The sequence below is a fragment of the Orycteropus afer genome, unplaced genomic scaffold (genome assembly GCF_000298275.1).
Source record: "Orycteropus afer afer isolate SDZICR_OR568_19922 unplaced genomic scaffold, OryAfe1.0 scaffold00075, whole genome shotgun sequence".
Lineage (NCBI taxonomy): Eukaryota > Metazoa > Chordata > Mammalia > Tubulidentata > Orycteropodidae > Orycteropus > Orycteropus afer.
In genome coordinates this window covers 7818682-7835122 of record NW_006921662.1, presented here as the reverse complement: position 1 = coordinate 7835122, position 16441 = coordinate 7818682, and the positions used below count along the sequence as shown (strand labels likewise).

General features: G+C 48.4%; 1 protein-coding gene across 1 annotated transcript in view; it reads left to right on the top strand.

Moving 5' to 3' along the window:
• CACNA1S (calcium voltage-gated channel subunit alpha1 S) overlaps positions 1-16441 on the top strand; it is a 106641-nt gene that overhangs the window by 78503 nt on the left and 11697 nt on the right. The window contains exons 27-36 of the mRNA XM_007941104.1: positions 541-651; positions 1394-1477; positions 9164-9220; positions 10092-10220; positions 10443-10508; positions 11085-11176; positions 11842-12001; positions 13148-13275; positions 15817-15913; positions 16230-16332. Of these exons, the coding sequence (XP_007939295.1) occupies positions 541-651; positions 1394-1477; positions 9164-9220; positions 10092-10220; positions 10443-10508; positions 11085-11176; positions 11842-12001; positions 13148-13275; positions 15817-15913; positions 16230-16332 (1027 nt within the window). The remainder of the gene's footprint in view (positions 1-540; positions 652-1393; positions 1478-9163; positions 9221-10091; positions 10221-10442; positions 10509-11084; positions 11177-11841; positions 12002-13147; positions 13276-15816; positions 15914-16229; positions 16333-16441) is intronic.

The following is a 16441-nucleotide window of genomic DNA, read 5'->3' as shown; positions in this document are numbered from 1 at the left end:
AATTTTTATTGCATATCACCAGGTATTTCTCCCATGGAGATGCTGGGTGGGTTCAAACCACCATTCTTTTGGTAGCATATGAGTGCTTAACTGCTGCACCATCAGGGCTCCTTGCCCACCGATAGCCAGTCATAATACCAGCTCTAGAGTACAAGAGTTTTCTCTCCTAGACTTGTGCCCAAATGACTAGATGGGGCTTTCAGAGAAGTCCTGCCTGGGCCACCTCTTCATCATCCCAGGACAGGTATGTCAATAAGCTCTAGTCTTGCAGCCCTGGGTGTAAATAAACCCAGTCGGCAAGAGTTGGAATTAGAGCACCTCTCCTACTTCTTTCATCATCTCTTGAGAGGTCCATAAGACTTGATGGAATTTGGGTGATAACTAAAGTAGGCTCTTAGTTTTCTGAGCTAAGATGGTTGGGTAGGGTACCCAAGGAGGAGGCTGAGGGCATCCCAAGAAGAGGCTGGGGGCTCTGAGAATTCATTCCGCAAGAGAGAAGCCCAGTATCTGCCACACCCCTCTCCTGTGTCCCCTCCGTAGCACTACAACCAATCAGAGCAGATGAACCACATCTCAGATATCCTCAACGTGGCCTTCACCATCATCTTCACCTTGGAGATGATCCTCAAGCTCATGGCATTCAAGGCCAGGGTGAGTGCTGGGGCCACAGGGCAAGATGCAGACCAGAGAGGGTACTGGTCCATGGTGGGCTGGGGGCCTTCTCATGGACCACTCATCCCACTCCCTCATCTCACTGAAAGTTCCCTTATCCAGCACCATTTCTCTCAGCCTGCTCACTAGTCTGTCTACTTCCACTTTCAGACATAGGATGGGTGAAATCTTTGGGGTGCTCTCAGCTGATCAGGGATAGAACAGATGCTGGGTGACCTATTTCCAATCCTTTCTTTGAACCAATCTTATATTCCCCTCTTCTTTTAAGCTTTTGAAGAATAAGTCCAAAGCCAGAGGGAGAATCTTACTCTGCTTGTTTAGTTTCCAAGCCAACTCCTTCTGTTCCTAGTACAGTCTAGCTACCTCTGCCAGTTCTACAAGGCCAGGTTCCAGATGAGACTTGAAGTGGGGGTTGGAGGAGGAGAATGAAAGAGTTCCCCAGGCTGGACCAGCATCCCAAATCCTAAGTTTCTATAACTCTCCCTCTCCCTTCCTACCACTCTACTGTAGAAAAACCAATATCAAACTTACTGCTGTTGATGAAGGCAAATGAAGAGCCAAGGGGGAGGTACGCAGGTGGAAGCACACTGGTGGAGAGGGAGGTCTTGGCCCCACCTGGCCGAATCCAGCATTTCTGCATGGCCCACTGCCCTCTGCTGGCTACCAGCGCTCCTTCCTCACGAAGCTCACTCCCTGCTTCTCTCATCTTTTTCCTTCCCAGGGCTATTTTGGAGACCCCTGGAATGTGTTTGACTTCTTAATTGTCATCGGCAGCATCATTGATGTCATCCTCAGTGAGATCGACGTGAGTATCACAGGCAGAACTGTCATTGGGGCAGGATCCAAAGCATATATTCAGTCCACAGATATTTATAGGGTACCCACTGTGTGGGTTACAAACATGGATGTGACAATTGTGGCTTCTGCTCTCAAGGAGCTTACAATCCTGCATTGCAGACGGGTAACTCAGATATCAGGTGGACAGAATGAGTGGCCCAAAGCAAAAGCAAAAGCAAAAGTAGTAGTTTAAAGAAGGGAAAGGTCATCTCTGGGAGGATGATCAGGGAAGGCTTCTTGGATGTGTCAATATAAGCTGGGTCCTGAAGGAAAGGGAAGTGGCTATTAGAGTTGGAGGAGGAGACCAAAGTGGATTTGGGGCATGTGCATGGCCCAGTTTAGCAGAAGCATATGAATATGCAGAAGAAAGAGGGAGGTCAGGCTGAGACAAGTGGAAGTGGATGAGATGACTTGAACCTTATTTAGCAGGCACTGGAAAGTCACCAAAGGCTTTTGAACAGGGCAGTGGATGGATTAGAGCTATCTTTCTAAAACATTCATCTGGAGAGTAAGGGTAGGGGGTGAGAATGAGTGAAAATATGGGCTCAGGAATTAGACCTACAGTTCCTCCTCAAGTATTTGTTGGTACCTCCAATGTACTAGGTAGAGTTCTTAGAGACACAGCAATGAACAAAATCATGGGAGAAGCAGACAATAAACTCATTCATTTATAACATGGAAAATGATGACAAGTATGTATTATGAAGAAAATTAAAGCAGGTTAAGGAGTTAGATGAGGAACCTAAGAATAGAAGCTGGAAAGGGACAAGAGCAGACAGCAACCTTGTTGGTTCAGTGGTAGAATTCTCACCTCCCATGCAGGGGATCTGGGTTTGATTCCTGTCCATGTATCTCATGTGCAGCCACCACCCATCTGCCAGTGGAGGTTTGCATGTTGCTATGATGCTGGACAGGTTTCAGGGGAGCTTCCGGAGTAAGACAGATTAGAAACACAGACCTGGCAGTCTACTTCTGAAAAATCAGCCAATGAAAACCCTATGAATCACAAGGGTCCAGTCTGCAACCAATCATGGGGATGGTGCAGGACCTGTCAATGTTTCATTCATTTGTGCATGGGGTTACCACGAGTCAGGGGCCAACTCAGTGGCAGCTAACAGTAACAATGAGGACTCAGAATGACAGGGAATGGGAGGGTAGTGTCAGGAAAACTTCTCTGGCAAGATGCTATTTGATCAGAGACTTCGATAAAGTCAGGGAATGAGCCATGAAGAGATGGTGGCCTGAGTGTTGTAAGAGAAGAATGAGTGTGAAGGCCATGTGGTGGGAGCATGTTGTGGATTTGAGGACTAGGAAGAGGCCCTTGTAGCTGGGGTAGGGATTGGTAGAGATGGGGTCAGAGAGAAAGAAGGTAAGAACTGATCACGTAGGCCCTTGAAGGCCATGGTTGTGATCTTGGGTTTTATTCTAAGAGAGATGAAGACCTTTGGAGGGTGTGAGCCTGGTCTGATTTAGTTCTTAAAGGATCACTCTGTCTACTAAGATGAGGACAAGCTATAGGGGACATAGTTGACCCAGGGAGAGCAGTCGGGCAGCTGTTGCAATAATCCAGATGAGAGCTGATGGTGGCTAGGATGCCAGCTGTGGAAAGAGTGGGAAGTGGTCAGCTTCTGTATCTATTTTGAAGGCTGAGCTGACAAAATTTGCTGATGGACTTGATTTAAGGTAAGAGAAAACAAATGAAGGATGACTACAAGGATTTTTGCCCAATCAACTGAGCTTCCATTTACTGAGATGTGGAAATTGCTGAAATGGCAGCATGGAGTAGAAACCAAGAATTCTGTTCTAGACATATTAAATTTGGGATGCTTACTAGACTTCCAAATGGAGAAACAAAGTAAGGAGTTGGATTTATGAGTCTGGAGTTCAGAGGCTAGGTCAAGCTGGAGATAACAATCTGAGACTCCACAGCATAAAGATGGATTTAAAATCATAGGAAAGGATGAAATCACCTAGAAAGGTGTTAAGGGTTGAATTGTGTCCCCTCAAAAATATGTGTTAGAATCCTAACTCCTATACTTGTGGATGTGTTCCTCTTTGGGGTAGGGTTTTTTGTTATGTTGATGAGGCACTATTAGTATAGGGTTCCTAAGTCAATCTCTTTTGAGATATAAAAGAGCAGATAAAACAAGCAAAGAAGCACAAAGGAGAGGAAGATACATACCACATGATCAATGAGGAACCTAAGAATAGAAGATGGAAAGGGACAAGAGCAGACAGCAAACTGTGAAGAAATAAATTTCTATTCATTAAAGCCACATGCTTGTGGCATTTCTGTTATAGTAGCGCCACATAACTAAGACAGAAGGTTATTTAGAGAGAAGAGGTCCAAAGACTGAGCCCTGGAGCACTCCAATGTTACAGGAGGAGCAGTGGGCAAGAGTGAAAAGGAATTGGCACTGAGGCAGGGGAACCGAAAGAGTGAAGTCACAAAGGTAAAAGAAGACAGTGTTGCAAGAAGGCAGTGATCAACTGAGTGGAATACTGCTGAAAGGTCATGGAAGATGAGAACTGAGCATTGACCTGGATTTGTGGAAGTCCTGGATTACCTTGATGAAAATAGTTTCACTGGAATTGTAGGGGAGAACTCCTGGCTGGAGTGAACTGAGGAGAGAAAGTGAAGACTGAGACTATGGATAACTCCTTTGAGATGTTTTGCTACAAAGAGAAATTAGACAGAAGCAGCAAGAGAGTGTGGGGTCAAGGAGAGTCTCCTTAAAAATGAGAAAAACTGTAGCATATTCTTGGATTCATGCAAATAGGTGGTTGCCAGTGGGCAACTGTAGGAACCAAATCCTTGAATAAATGAGAAGGCCTGCAATCCAGTGCCCAAGAGGAGGGGCCAGGCTTAAGAAACAAACAGTTCATTCATGGCAGCAAGAAGGAAGGCAAAGAAAATGGGCATAAAACAATGAGAGTCAAGGCTTAGATTGTGACAGAGGAAGAGAAAAGCTCAGAGACTTTGAAGGGAGCCAATAGGATTTAATGAGTACTGGCCCTGGGGCCAAGAGAAAGGAAAAGATGTGAGATAACTCTGAGTATTGAGCTGTTTAATCCAGAAGAGAGACTGCAGAGAACACAATCACCACTATTCTGTTTGGACTGTTGAGTATGAAATGCCCATAGGAGGATAGGAGGGGTATACAGGTAGAGATGTGTAGCAAGTAGTTGGAAATGTAGGAGTGGGCCTGAGTGTCATTCTCTGTACCTAATGCATGGTTGTAAATTTTTTTTTTTTTTTTTTTTTTAAATAGCCATTCTATCAAGTTGATTCTGACTCATGGTGACCCCCTGTTTGTGACAGCAGAACTGTACTCCACAGGTCCAATGACTATAATCTCATCATAGAAGTAGATCACCAGGTGCCACTGGGTGGATTTGAACTAACAATCTTTCAGTTAGTCCAAAAAAACCAAACTCACTGCCGTTAAGTCATAGTGACCATAGTGATCATAGTCTATGATCAAGTCATACATCCAACTCATAGTGACCCCTCCTTGGGTTTGCAAGGTGGTATCACTATGGAAGTAGATTGCCCAACCTTCCTTCAGAGGAGTGGCTGCCAGCTTTCTGGTTATCAGTCAAATGCCTTAGGCACTATGCCACCAGAGCTCTTTTTCAGTTAGTAGCCAAGTGCAAACCATTTGCCTCACCCAGGGACCTTAGTAAAAAACCAAAACTGACTGCTGCCCAGTCAGATCCGATGCCTAGTGATCCCTCCTTGGGTTTCCGAGGCAGTATCTATGGAAGTAAATTGCCCAACCTCCCTTTCAAGGAGTGACTGGTGGGTTTGAACCGCCAGCCTTCTGGTTAGCAGTCAAATGTCTTAGGCACTATGCCACCAGAGCTCCCATGGACTTTAGTACATGGTAGGAACTCCATGAACATAGGCTAGACACCAATCAATGAAGGTAATTGTGGAAGCCTTGGGCAAGACTGAAAGGCTGCTAAGGAGTTGAGATTTCTGTACAAGGCTTAGTGATTAGGAAGCCATTACAGAGCTTCAGGGTGAGTTTAGCAGACCTGAGCTGAAGTCTATTACAGGGGATTAAGCTGGGCCTAGAGGGTAAGAAAACTAAGGCAGTGAGTATAGGAAATAGATGAGAAGTTAGATAAAAGATAGTTACTGGGGAGTGGTAGATTCAAAGGATAGATTTATTTTGGGGAAATAGAGAACTATGAATGGAGCCAAGACAGAGGAGAGAGTCAAGATGTGTGTGAGAAGAGATCATTGAGGAAACAATTAGTGTTTCAGAGGAGGCCAAAAAGGGCAGGATTTGGGGGGGGGGGGAGGTAAGAGAAGAGATGACAGAAAATGTGAAGTGTGGAGTGTGAAAGGGAGCAGGGGAGCAGGGATAGGTGGGGAGGACAAAGGAGGAGGTGGGTGCCCATGGGAGTGTCTAAAAGGTGGGAGGCAGAGTGCTCTGGGAGGGGGGATAGTAGGTAGGAGAGTGTGACTGACCTTTGAGGAGTAGCTGATGTAATGAATGGATCTCCAGGAGGAGGAACAGGGTGACCACACAGGAGTGTGGCAGAGACCTGAGTCAGGGCAAGCATGGCTGGGGAGAGTGTGCATCAGTTTGGTTTCATCCTAGGGTAATGTTTAGCAGCCCTGGAGCCTGAGAAAAGAGGTCATACTCCAGGGACAGCATGATCTTGAGGGCATATTGGATGGAGCATCTCAAGGCAAACAAGGCAGTTACTGAAATGGAGCCCAGGCTGAGCAAGCAGGCAAATGGCCCCAGGAGCTGGACCAAGCCATGGGAATGGAGAAAATGAGACCCTGAGGTGCAATAGGAAAAGCATCAGGATTGGTATTGTGAGGAGGAAGCAGAGGTGGCAGGGAGGAGGTTCCAGCCAGAGTTCCACACTCAATATCTTGGAGGTGGAGCCTTCCAGGGGTGGCCTTGCTGAGGATCAGAAGCCAAGGATCACTGCAAGGTAAAGAGAGGAGCTGGACTGAGTGGAGGATATCTAAGAGTCAGAGGTTGAAATCAAACAGACAACTTCCCTCTAAGCAGAGTGCTGAGCAGTGTAGGGTAGAGGAGCTGGGAGGGGGGCAGTGGAGAAGAGGAATTGAGGAGGCAGGAACAGGAGTGTGGAGGTGGGAAGAGGCAAGCAGACATCTTTGTGAACCATCCTAACAGTGGCCAGGTCAGGGCTCTGCTTGAGGGATGTCTGATGTGGCCATTGAGGCCTTAAACAAGGGTGGGGTGGAAGAGTTCATCCTGAGTAGGGCTTCCTCCTGAACTTTCCACTGTTGAATGAAAAGCACTCTAGATTGTGCCTGCCCATTAGGTGAAATACGGTGGGTAAGGAGGCAGGATTCAGCACTGGAGATCTGGGGGGGAGGGGGTGGTGAGGGGAGCAGGTAAGGAAAAATCTGGAATCTGTGGAAGCAGTGGGCCTGATGCTCCTGAAGGCTGAGCCCTGGCAGGGAGTGGCCCCTTCTGGGAACTTGGCTCCCCGACTGTCTGGCTGGTATGCCAGAGAAGGGCCTGGGCTAGAATCCTGTTCACTTACACGTAAAGAGAGACAGTGACAGACAGAACTCCATCTGCTCAGATCCCCCAAGAGGGCAGGGCCCTGGAGGGGCTGGATGAGCTCTGGGCAAAACCTGTGTGTGTGTGTATGTGTGTTCATATGCACGCATGTGTGCGTGCATGTGTGCGTGCATGTGTTCATGCACATGTGTGTATGGGCATGCGTGTGTGTGTGTGTGTGTGTTTCCATCCAAGCTGAGTTTTGGAAGGGAAATAGCATCTCAAAGGGCCCTAGTCTGAGAATAGCACTTCTCACTGGCCCAGTCAGAGGCGAGAACTCTGAACAGCCAAAATAGCCCAAAATTAAAAAAAATAAAAAATAAGTAAAAATTAAAAAAAGCACTTACTTCTTGACATTGGGGAGGCCTGGATAAATCAAGACCATTTCTTTGGTGGTGGAAGATGGGAAAGTGTCATTGGTCAATATTTGAGTTTTGGAAGCAGCATATGTTCCTTTACCTATGGCGTCTATCTGAGGTCATATTTAAATTGATTTACATTCCTGAAACACAAACAAGGGGAAGGTGGAGGGCAACACTGAACTTTCCATGATGGCGAAAATATTCTGCTCTGTCTAGTACGGTAGGCACTAGCCATATGAGGCTATTAGTCACTTGAAATGTGATTAGTGAAATTGAGGAATGGAATATCTAACTTTAATTATTTTTCATTGTAATTCACATAACCACATGTGGTGGGTGGCTATCATGTTAGACAGTGCAAGTCTAGGATATGGGTTGTCACCCCTGGCTGCATATAAGAATCACCTGGAGTGTATTTGGAGTCCCTGAGTGGTGCAAACAGTTAACAATTGGGTGCCAACTGAAAGGTTGGAGGTTCAAGTCCATTCGGAGGCACCTCAGAAGAAAGGCTTGTCAATCTACTTCCAAAAATTCAGTCACTGAAAACTCGATGGAGCACAGTTCAACTCTGACACACATGGGGTGCCATGGAGGAATCAATTTAATGGCAACTGGTTGGTCTGGAGTATATTTTAAAATTCCAAAGCCAGGCCTTATCCCAGAGAAGCTGACTTACTTGTCCTGGGTGGGGATCCAGTATAGGTATGTATTTCTTTCAAGTTCCTCATCTGATTCTGATGTGTAGCCAAGGTTGAGAATTGGTGGTCCGTTGAAAGTCTGCCCAAGAGAATGTTACTAGGCCTGGGAAACAAGTATGCTGGGAACTAGTCCACTCCAGAAAACTGGAAGATGAAACAATTGATTTCCCTCAGGCCAGGGCTCCAGACCAGGGCCCTGTCATGAAATTCAGCCAAAGGATGAAGCTCAGGGTATTATTGTTGTTGTTATGTGCTGTCGAGTAGGACCTGACTTGTAGCGACCCCTCCTTGGGTTTCCGAGGCGGTATCACTAAGGAAGTAGATTGCCCAACCTTCCTTCTGAGGAGTGGCTTGTGGGTTTGAACTGCCAGCCTTCTGGTTGGCAGTCAAATGCCTTAGGCACTACACCACCAGAGCTACTGAAGCTCAGGGTAAACAGGAAAAATGATGCTCCTACCTAAACTCCTGCTCTTTAAGAGCTTGGACACTGAGATGCAGACCTTTGTCCTGCTACCAGTCCTGGGGCAGAGAGACATCAGCTGTGGGTATCAGGCTCCCTCAAAGCAGCTTTGCACCTGGAAGATGGGACTTCCATAAGGGCCTCAGTACCACCAGAGACCTGGTCAGCATCCCTGGCCTCAGGGACACAGGGGTGTGACTCCATTTACAATGCAGAGGCAAGTACCCTCCAATGTGCCCTCACCAGGGATGTCACCAGCATCACGTAACCCAGACACATGGGAATAACCCCTTGTCAAGTGTAAATGGAGATAAGAAGGGACCTTTCTGTACCCAGTCTTCCCTCCCCTTCTTGCTCCCTATCCAAGCCTCCTGCCTCACTGTCCAACAGAGCTTCATCCTCACCCCCACCCATCCCCTGGTTCACAATCATTTGGGGTCTTCAGCACCTGCCTCTCTTTTTCTCTTTCTAACTCTTCTATGTGTCTGTCCTTTCTGACATCTCTCCTCACCCACTGTGTCCCTCTTCCTCTCTCTCTTCTCCTTCCCTTCCTCTCGTCTCTTCTCTCCACAGACTTTCCTGGCCTCCAGCGGGGGACTGTATTGCCTGGGTGGAGGCTGCGGGAACGTTGTAATTCCAGGCTGCATGAGCCTGCCGGCACGCCCGCCAGCTCTGCCCTGCAGCCGCTTGCTTAGGCCTGGCCGTGTGCATTGCATGGGGTGGATCCTTCCTCAGAGCAGGCCTGCTGAGGGGTCTGGTGGGGTTAGGGTGGGCACAAGGCTGTGTGGTAGAATGTGCATGGGTGTAGTGGCTTTCTCAGAGCCCTGCAAAATGGGGCAAGAGTTCTCTGCAGTACTCTCTATGCACATGGGAACATCCAGAGAAGGCTGTGATTGCTGGGACGGGACTGTAGTGGCAGCTCATAGGGCAGAAGGCCTTTGGGGACATGGGAAGCTGAGCAGGGAAGGCTCTGCCCTTCCAGAGTTATCCATGCCAAGGATAACGTAAAGACAAGGCTGACATAAAGACAAAGACTTACCCAGCTAAGAGCAGTGTCAAGATGGGGCTAGGGGCAGGAAGTGGACATGCTGAACTTATGGCAGTAGAGCAGCTGAGCTTTAGGGAACCTTTGTACTGGAAAGACACCAGGGGAGATGGCCTAAGAGGCCCACCAGGGCTAATGGCTCAGTGGCAGCTGGGAGAGAAGGTAAGATGAGGCAGGAGGCCCAGAAGGGCAGGCAGCAGGCCTGGCCTCAAACCCCCCCTCCCTTCCTCCCAGCTGAACAACCCCAGAGCCTGAGCCCAAGGATGGTCCACAGCTGGTGGGCAGCAATGGCTGTGAGGTGGCGCTGGAGCTTCTCCCCCATGGACATGTCCCCAAAACAAACACAGACACATACATGCACACATAATGCCTGCCATTGCGCCTCCTGCCCTGCCCTGCCCCTCACCCCTCTGAAGTGCTGCCCCCAGACTGATCTCTGGGGCTGCTGCCCCGCAGGACCCAGACGAGAGTGCCCGTATCTCCAGTGCCTTCTTCCGCCTGTTCCGGGTCTTGAGGCTGATCAAGCTGCTAAGCCGGGCCGAGGGGGTGCGCACCCTGCTATGGACCTTCATCAAGTCCTTTCAGGTATGCATGCCCAGCCCACCTGACCCAGGGGCCAGGGCAGTGTCTGCATGGGGCCCTTGACCACTACATTTACCTCGAGAGGTCACTAGGGGCATCAGCCTCAGCCCAGATGGGGCCTTGGGGTGCCTCAGGTGAGAAAAGCAGGGCCCCATGAGCTAAAGGCAGGTGGGCTGCAGTCGGCCGTGGAGCACTATGGCACTGACTCTTCCTCCTCCCTTCCAGGCCCTGCCTTATGTGGCTCTGCTCATTGTCATGCTCTTCTTCATCTATGCTGTCATTGGCATGCAGGTGAGCTGCAGGTGGGCCAAGGCTGAAGGACAGATCTTGGTCAAGTTAGAAGGGGCACCAGTGGACCCTAGAGAGGTCAATCAGCAGGCTGGACCTGGCACCCTCCTTGTCTCCTTATCTTGTTCTTCCTGGCAGCCCAGGGAGTCAGCTACAAGACTGAGAGAGGAGGCCATGGTGTCTGGTCCCCAGATGGGTTTAGTGTTAGAAGACTAGAAGCAATCCAGGAGAAATCTTGGCATGCAGATGGACCAGATCATGTCTCTGAGGTCCCAATTGGGAGGCTCAGGTGGTGCCAGTCCACCTCCCTGAGAACCCTCTGCATGCATGCAGGAGGCCTGAGGTCTGATCATTAGTTAGCAAAACTAGTGCACCCCCATACTTTTCTTTAGCTTGGTGGGAAGAACTTCATCCAACCTAGGAAGTAATCCAATTTATTTGGCTTCAGGTCTCATGTGGTCTAAAGAGAAGAGGGCTTGGGGGAGGTAAGGGTGAAGGTGAGGAGCAGATCAGGTGGGAGATGAGTGAAGGGGAGACTTTTCTCTAGATTCCAAAGTCAGAGCTCTTTGTGATTTACAGATGTTCGGAAAGATTGCCATGGTGGATGGGACCCAAATAAACCGGAACAACAACTTCCAGACCTTCCCACAAGCTGTATTGCTGCTCTTCAGGCAGGAGTCCCATATATTCTCCCCACTCCCAAATGATGGGTTGGGCCATCCCTCTGCCTCTGCCGTCTGCTATCAACAGGCAGGGCTGGCTTCGCAGGCAGGTGAACTTGCAGTCACACAGGGCCCTGCACTTGGTTTAATACTCTGATGCACCATGTTGAAGTTCTTAATACTTTTTGAACAAAGGGCCATACATTTGCATTTTGCGCCTGGGCCTACAAAGTATGTCATAGGTCCTGAGTGGAGAGCTGCATATTGCCCCAGTCTAATCCTGCTGAAACAGGAAACAGGTCAAATGTCCTCCCAAGGGAACAGTGAGGCCTCAATAGCCCTGCCCTGCCTCACCTTAGTCAGCGGTCAGCATGGTGCTCTCTCTTGCTGCTTCCCCACCAGGAACTGAGCATGGATTGAATTTGTCCCTCCATCCAAGGAACCCTTTTTCTTTAGCTTAACTCCTGGTTATAGTACCCCATGAGGTTAGAGAACAGGGCTGCAGTGCAGATGGGAAACTGAGGCCCAGCTCACACTGAGCTACACAGTAAACCTGGGGATCTGACCTCCCTACTTCTAGGATAGCAGCCCCCGCCACCCCTCCCCCCACTCTTACCCAGCTGCCAGCTTCCTTCAGGGCCACACAAGAAGCCAACAGGAACTCTCTCCTCCAGGTGTGCAACAGGGGAGGCCTGGCAGGAGATCCTGCTGGCCTGTAGCTACGGGAAGTTGTGTGACTCTGAGTCGGACTACGCCCCTGGTGAGGAGTACACATGCGGCACCAACTTCGCCTATTATTACTTCATCAGCTTCTACATGCTCTGTGCCTTCCTGGTGAGATGTCCTGGGTGGCTGAGGGAGGTGGGGGCCTACTTCTCCTTCCTTGGGTCCATCCCAGGGGCCCAGGAGGCTATGGTTAGATTTTCCTGCATTTCATGAATGGTTTTTCATCCTTAGTTGTTGTTATATGCCATCGTATCAATTCCAACTCATAACGACCCTATAGGACAGAGTAGAACTGCCCTCTAAGGTTTCCTAGGCTATAATCTTTACAGGAATGGATCACTAGGTCTTGTCTCCTGTGGAGTGGCTGGTGGGTTTGAACCACAAACCTTTTGGTTGGCAGCTGAGAACTTAACTGTTACACCACCAGGGTTCCTTACTTCTGCCCTACAGAGGTTGTCAAAAGGTTTTACTTTTTTTGTTAGCAATTGATAATCAAAAAGGAAGCTGATGGGGCTCTGTCCTAAATAGGCAAGAGCTTCCTATAAAGCTACCATCCCTCACTACTCCTTGGAAGAGGAAAACTACCCCATTATGAGAAAGCTGAGACCCTGGAAACAGGGTCCCAAAGGAAGTCGTTGTTATTATCTCTGTTAGAGACAGAGCACCAGACTGTCTGGAGGCTCCAGGCTGCTGTCTGTTCACATGCAGAAGGCACAGAGTGGCAGCACCACTAAGCCCTGGCTCCTTCACACTTTTCTCTTTCCCACATTCACTCAAAACAGTTATTTGAGTATCTGATGCATACCAGGTCCTGGGCTCAGTGCAAGGCATAGAAAACATGAATAAGACACAGGCCTGGACCCGAAAGAGCTCATGCATAAGCAAAACTTGCAATTCAAAGGGATACTCTGTATACATAGAAAAGATGAAAGTGGTAATAGGTATGTGTTTCAGCAGTAGTGGCACGAACCACCTCTTTCCAGGGTGGAGCAGAGATTGGAGTAGCTTCCAAAGAGGTGCTTGAGCCAGGTTTTAGAGGACAACCCCAGGCTTTCCCTGAGGAGGACGCTGCCCATGCAAGAGCACAGAGGCAAGACACAGCACTGCTTGCATGTGGAGCTGCAGGTCGTTATGAAAGGCAGGAGTGAAGGGTACAGGCAGGAAGAAGCTATGGGCCCACACTTGGTGTCATCTCCCATCTCCCTAGCCAAGCTCCATATGACCTGCCTTTCCCTGTTGGTTCTCCCCTTGCAGATCATCAACCTCTTTGTGGCTGTCATCATGGACAACTTTGACTACCTCACACGGGACTGGTCCATCCTAGGCCCTCACCACCTGGATGAGTTCAAGGCAATCTGGGCAGAGTACGACCCAGAGGCTAAGTGAGTCCAATGTGTAGGCTCAGTGCTGGGTCTTCCTACACTGTCCACTCATCTGTCCTAGACAGCATCCTAGTCCCCCATGGGAAGTCACCCTCCAGTTCAATAGGTATGAATGGGCTACTCTTTCTCCTTTCATTTATCTAAGATCCCAAGCCAGAGAATCATTCTGTCAGGGTTGGAAGGGTCCCCCAGGCCTCCCAGAGCAGAAACCCCTTGGGTTTCTGGATTTTTTGAGAAATGATCATCTAGCTTCAATCTGAAGACTTCTAGGAGCTGAGCACTCAATCCTTCACAAAGCACAGTTTCATTAATGTCAAGTTGATTCCAACACATAGTGACCCTATAGGAAGGACAGAGAACTGCCCCATAGGGTTTCCAAGGCTGACTTTCCTGGTTGCTCTCCTTTATACCTATGCTGGGGTCACAACCCCCCCCCAAAAAAAAAACAAAAAAACTGCCATTGAGTCAATTAGGAGCTCTGGTGGCATAGTTCCTAAGGCATTTGACTGCTAACCAGAAGGCTGGTGGTTCAAACCCACCAGTGACTCCTCAGAAGGAAGTTTGGGCAATCTACTTCCGTAGTGATACCACCTTGGAAACCCAAGGAGGGGTCGCTATGAGTCAGATCCGACTCGATGGCAATGAGTGAGTTTATTGAATCAATTCCAACTCACAGAAATCCTACAGGACAGAGTAGAACTTCCCCATAGGGTTTCCAAGGCTGTAATTTTATGGAAGTAGACTGCCTCACCTTTATCCTGCAGAGCAGCTGGTGGATTCCAACTGCCAACCATTCAGTTAACAGCTGAGCACTTAACCACTGCACCACCAAGACTCCTTCAAGGCACCCTAGGCCCTAGCTATTCTAAATGTGGCCAGCTGACCAGCAGCATGGGAGATGGTTAAAAACTCAAGACCCCAGTCCTAACACCAGATTGCTGGAGTCAGAATCTACATTGTTATTAACAAGATCTTTGAGGCATTCCCATGACAATTAAAGCTTGGAAAGTAGTGCTATCTTAAATCCTTTCTAAAAAGGTAATAAGCTTATGTGTTGTTAGTTGACTCAAGTCAATTCCAACTTATGGCGCCCCCATGTGTACAAAGCAGAACTGCTCCATAGGGTTTTCAAGGTGTGACCTTTTGGAAACAGATCATTAGGCCTGTCTTCTGAGGCACCTCTAAGTGGGTTTGAACTGCCAGCCTTTCAACTACTAGTTGAATGCTTAACCATTTGCATCACCCAAGAACTCAATAAGCTCATAGTCAATGACTATGTCCTATGTGTCAGGCATTGTGCTAAACACTACGTGCACTTTCTCTATTAATCCTTACAACATCTATGACATAGGTCTCCTTATTACCTCAGTCTCACAAATGAAGAATTGAAGTTCAGAGGAGTTAAGTAGCTTAACTTAGGTCGCACAGCTAAGATTCAATACCAGTTTGCCTAGTATTGAACAAGTTGCCAGTAATAACCATGCTTTAAAGTGCCTACTTCAGGTGAATCAAACAAAATGAAATAAAATGCATTGCTGTTGAGTCTGTCCCGACTCATAGCGACCTCTCCTTGGGTTTCTGAGGCAGTATCACTACGGAAGTAGATTGCCCCATCTTCCTTTCGAGGAGTGGCTGGAGGGTTTGAACCACCAGCCTTCCGGTTAGCAGTCAAATGCCTTAGGCACTATGCTACCAGAGCACCCACAAATCCTAACTCTGCCCTCTGAAGGTAGGCAGGAAACATTTAATCTCTTTATCACATGCCAGCCATCAGAGAAAAGAGGAAGCCAACCAATAAAATCTTCCAAATTGGCTTTTCTCAAGGCAACACACATCAGCTGCTCTCACCTTAGTCCTCTCTTCAGCTGACCTTCCTGGTTGTCCTGCTTTATACCTACTTTGGAGGTCATAACAAAAAGAAACAAAACAAATCCAAACCCACTGCCATAGAGTCATTTCTGACTCCCAGTGACCCTATAGGAGACAGAGTAGAATTGCTTCATAAATTTTCCAAGGCTGTAAATCTTTATGAAAACAGACTGCCTCATCTTTCTCCTATGGAGCAGCTGGTGGGTTTGAACCACCAACCTTTTGGTTAGCAGCCAAATGTTTTAACCACTACACCACCAGACCTCCCTGGGAGTCATAGTGAAATGTGGTTTCCAGCTCTGGGCCAGTCTCTAGAAGTAGGTTTCTACCTCCCCTTGATCCATATCCTCTACTTCTGTTAATATAGCCCAAGAATGGCTCTGCCATGGTGAAAATGAGGTCCAGAGCTAAGGCCTGGAGATTCCCCTATCCAAGGGAATACTGGCCTCTCTCTGCCCAGAGAAAGAGCATTCATTCCTGGTAGTGGGCAACAGTGAATCTAAACATTGTCTTTTCTTCAAAAAGGGGCTCCGTTTCCATTTTCTGGATAGGTTTTGAAAATAAAGAAGTGCTCCTCTGTTTCCTGGCTCTCTTCCCCTTATCTAGCTATGAGCAAGGACAGAGGTTCTGAGCAGGGTTGCTGGGTATACAAGTCTATGTGCCCCCCTGCAGGGGGAGAATCAAACACCTGGATGTGGTGACCCTCCTGAGACGGATCCAGCCCCCTCTGGGCTTTGGGAAGTTCTGCCCACACCGGGTGGCATGTAAGGTAACCAGAGCAACAGGGAGGCTTGAACATGGGAGAGGAAGAGGAACAGATGCTGTAGGGTGGGGAAGCTGGAGAGGGGGCTTATGGGCTGAGTCATTTTAAAGTAGTGATTTCTTGGGTCCCCAAGTCCTTCCCTAAGGACCTAAAGTCTTAATAATGTCCCCCAATTCATCTTTCCATCCCTTGAAGAAGGGGGTCCTATTCAGCCTGAATCCCCAGCCTCATGTTCCAAACCCCCAGTTCACAAAGTGAGTGAGGATGACCTGCCAGCTTGGCATGGTCCTGGCTCAACATCAAACCACTTATCTCTTCACAGCGGCTGGTGGGCATGAACATGCCCCTGAACAGTGATGGCACAGTCACCTTTAATGCCACGCTCTTCGCCCTGGTCCGCACAGCACTCAAGATCAAGACCGAAGGTGAGAACCTTCCAGTGCACAGCTCCTTCTTTCTCTCAGGGCATGAGATTTTCAGGCGCATACTCTGTCACATTCTCAGAGCCAAAATGCACTGCCGTCGAGTCGGATC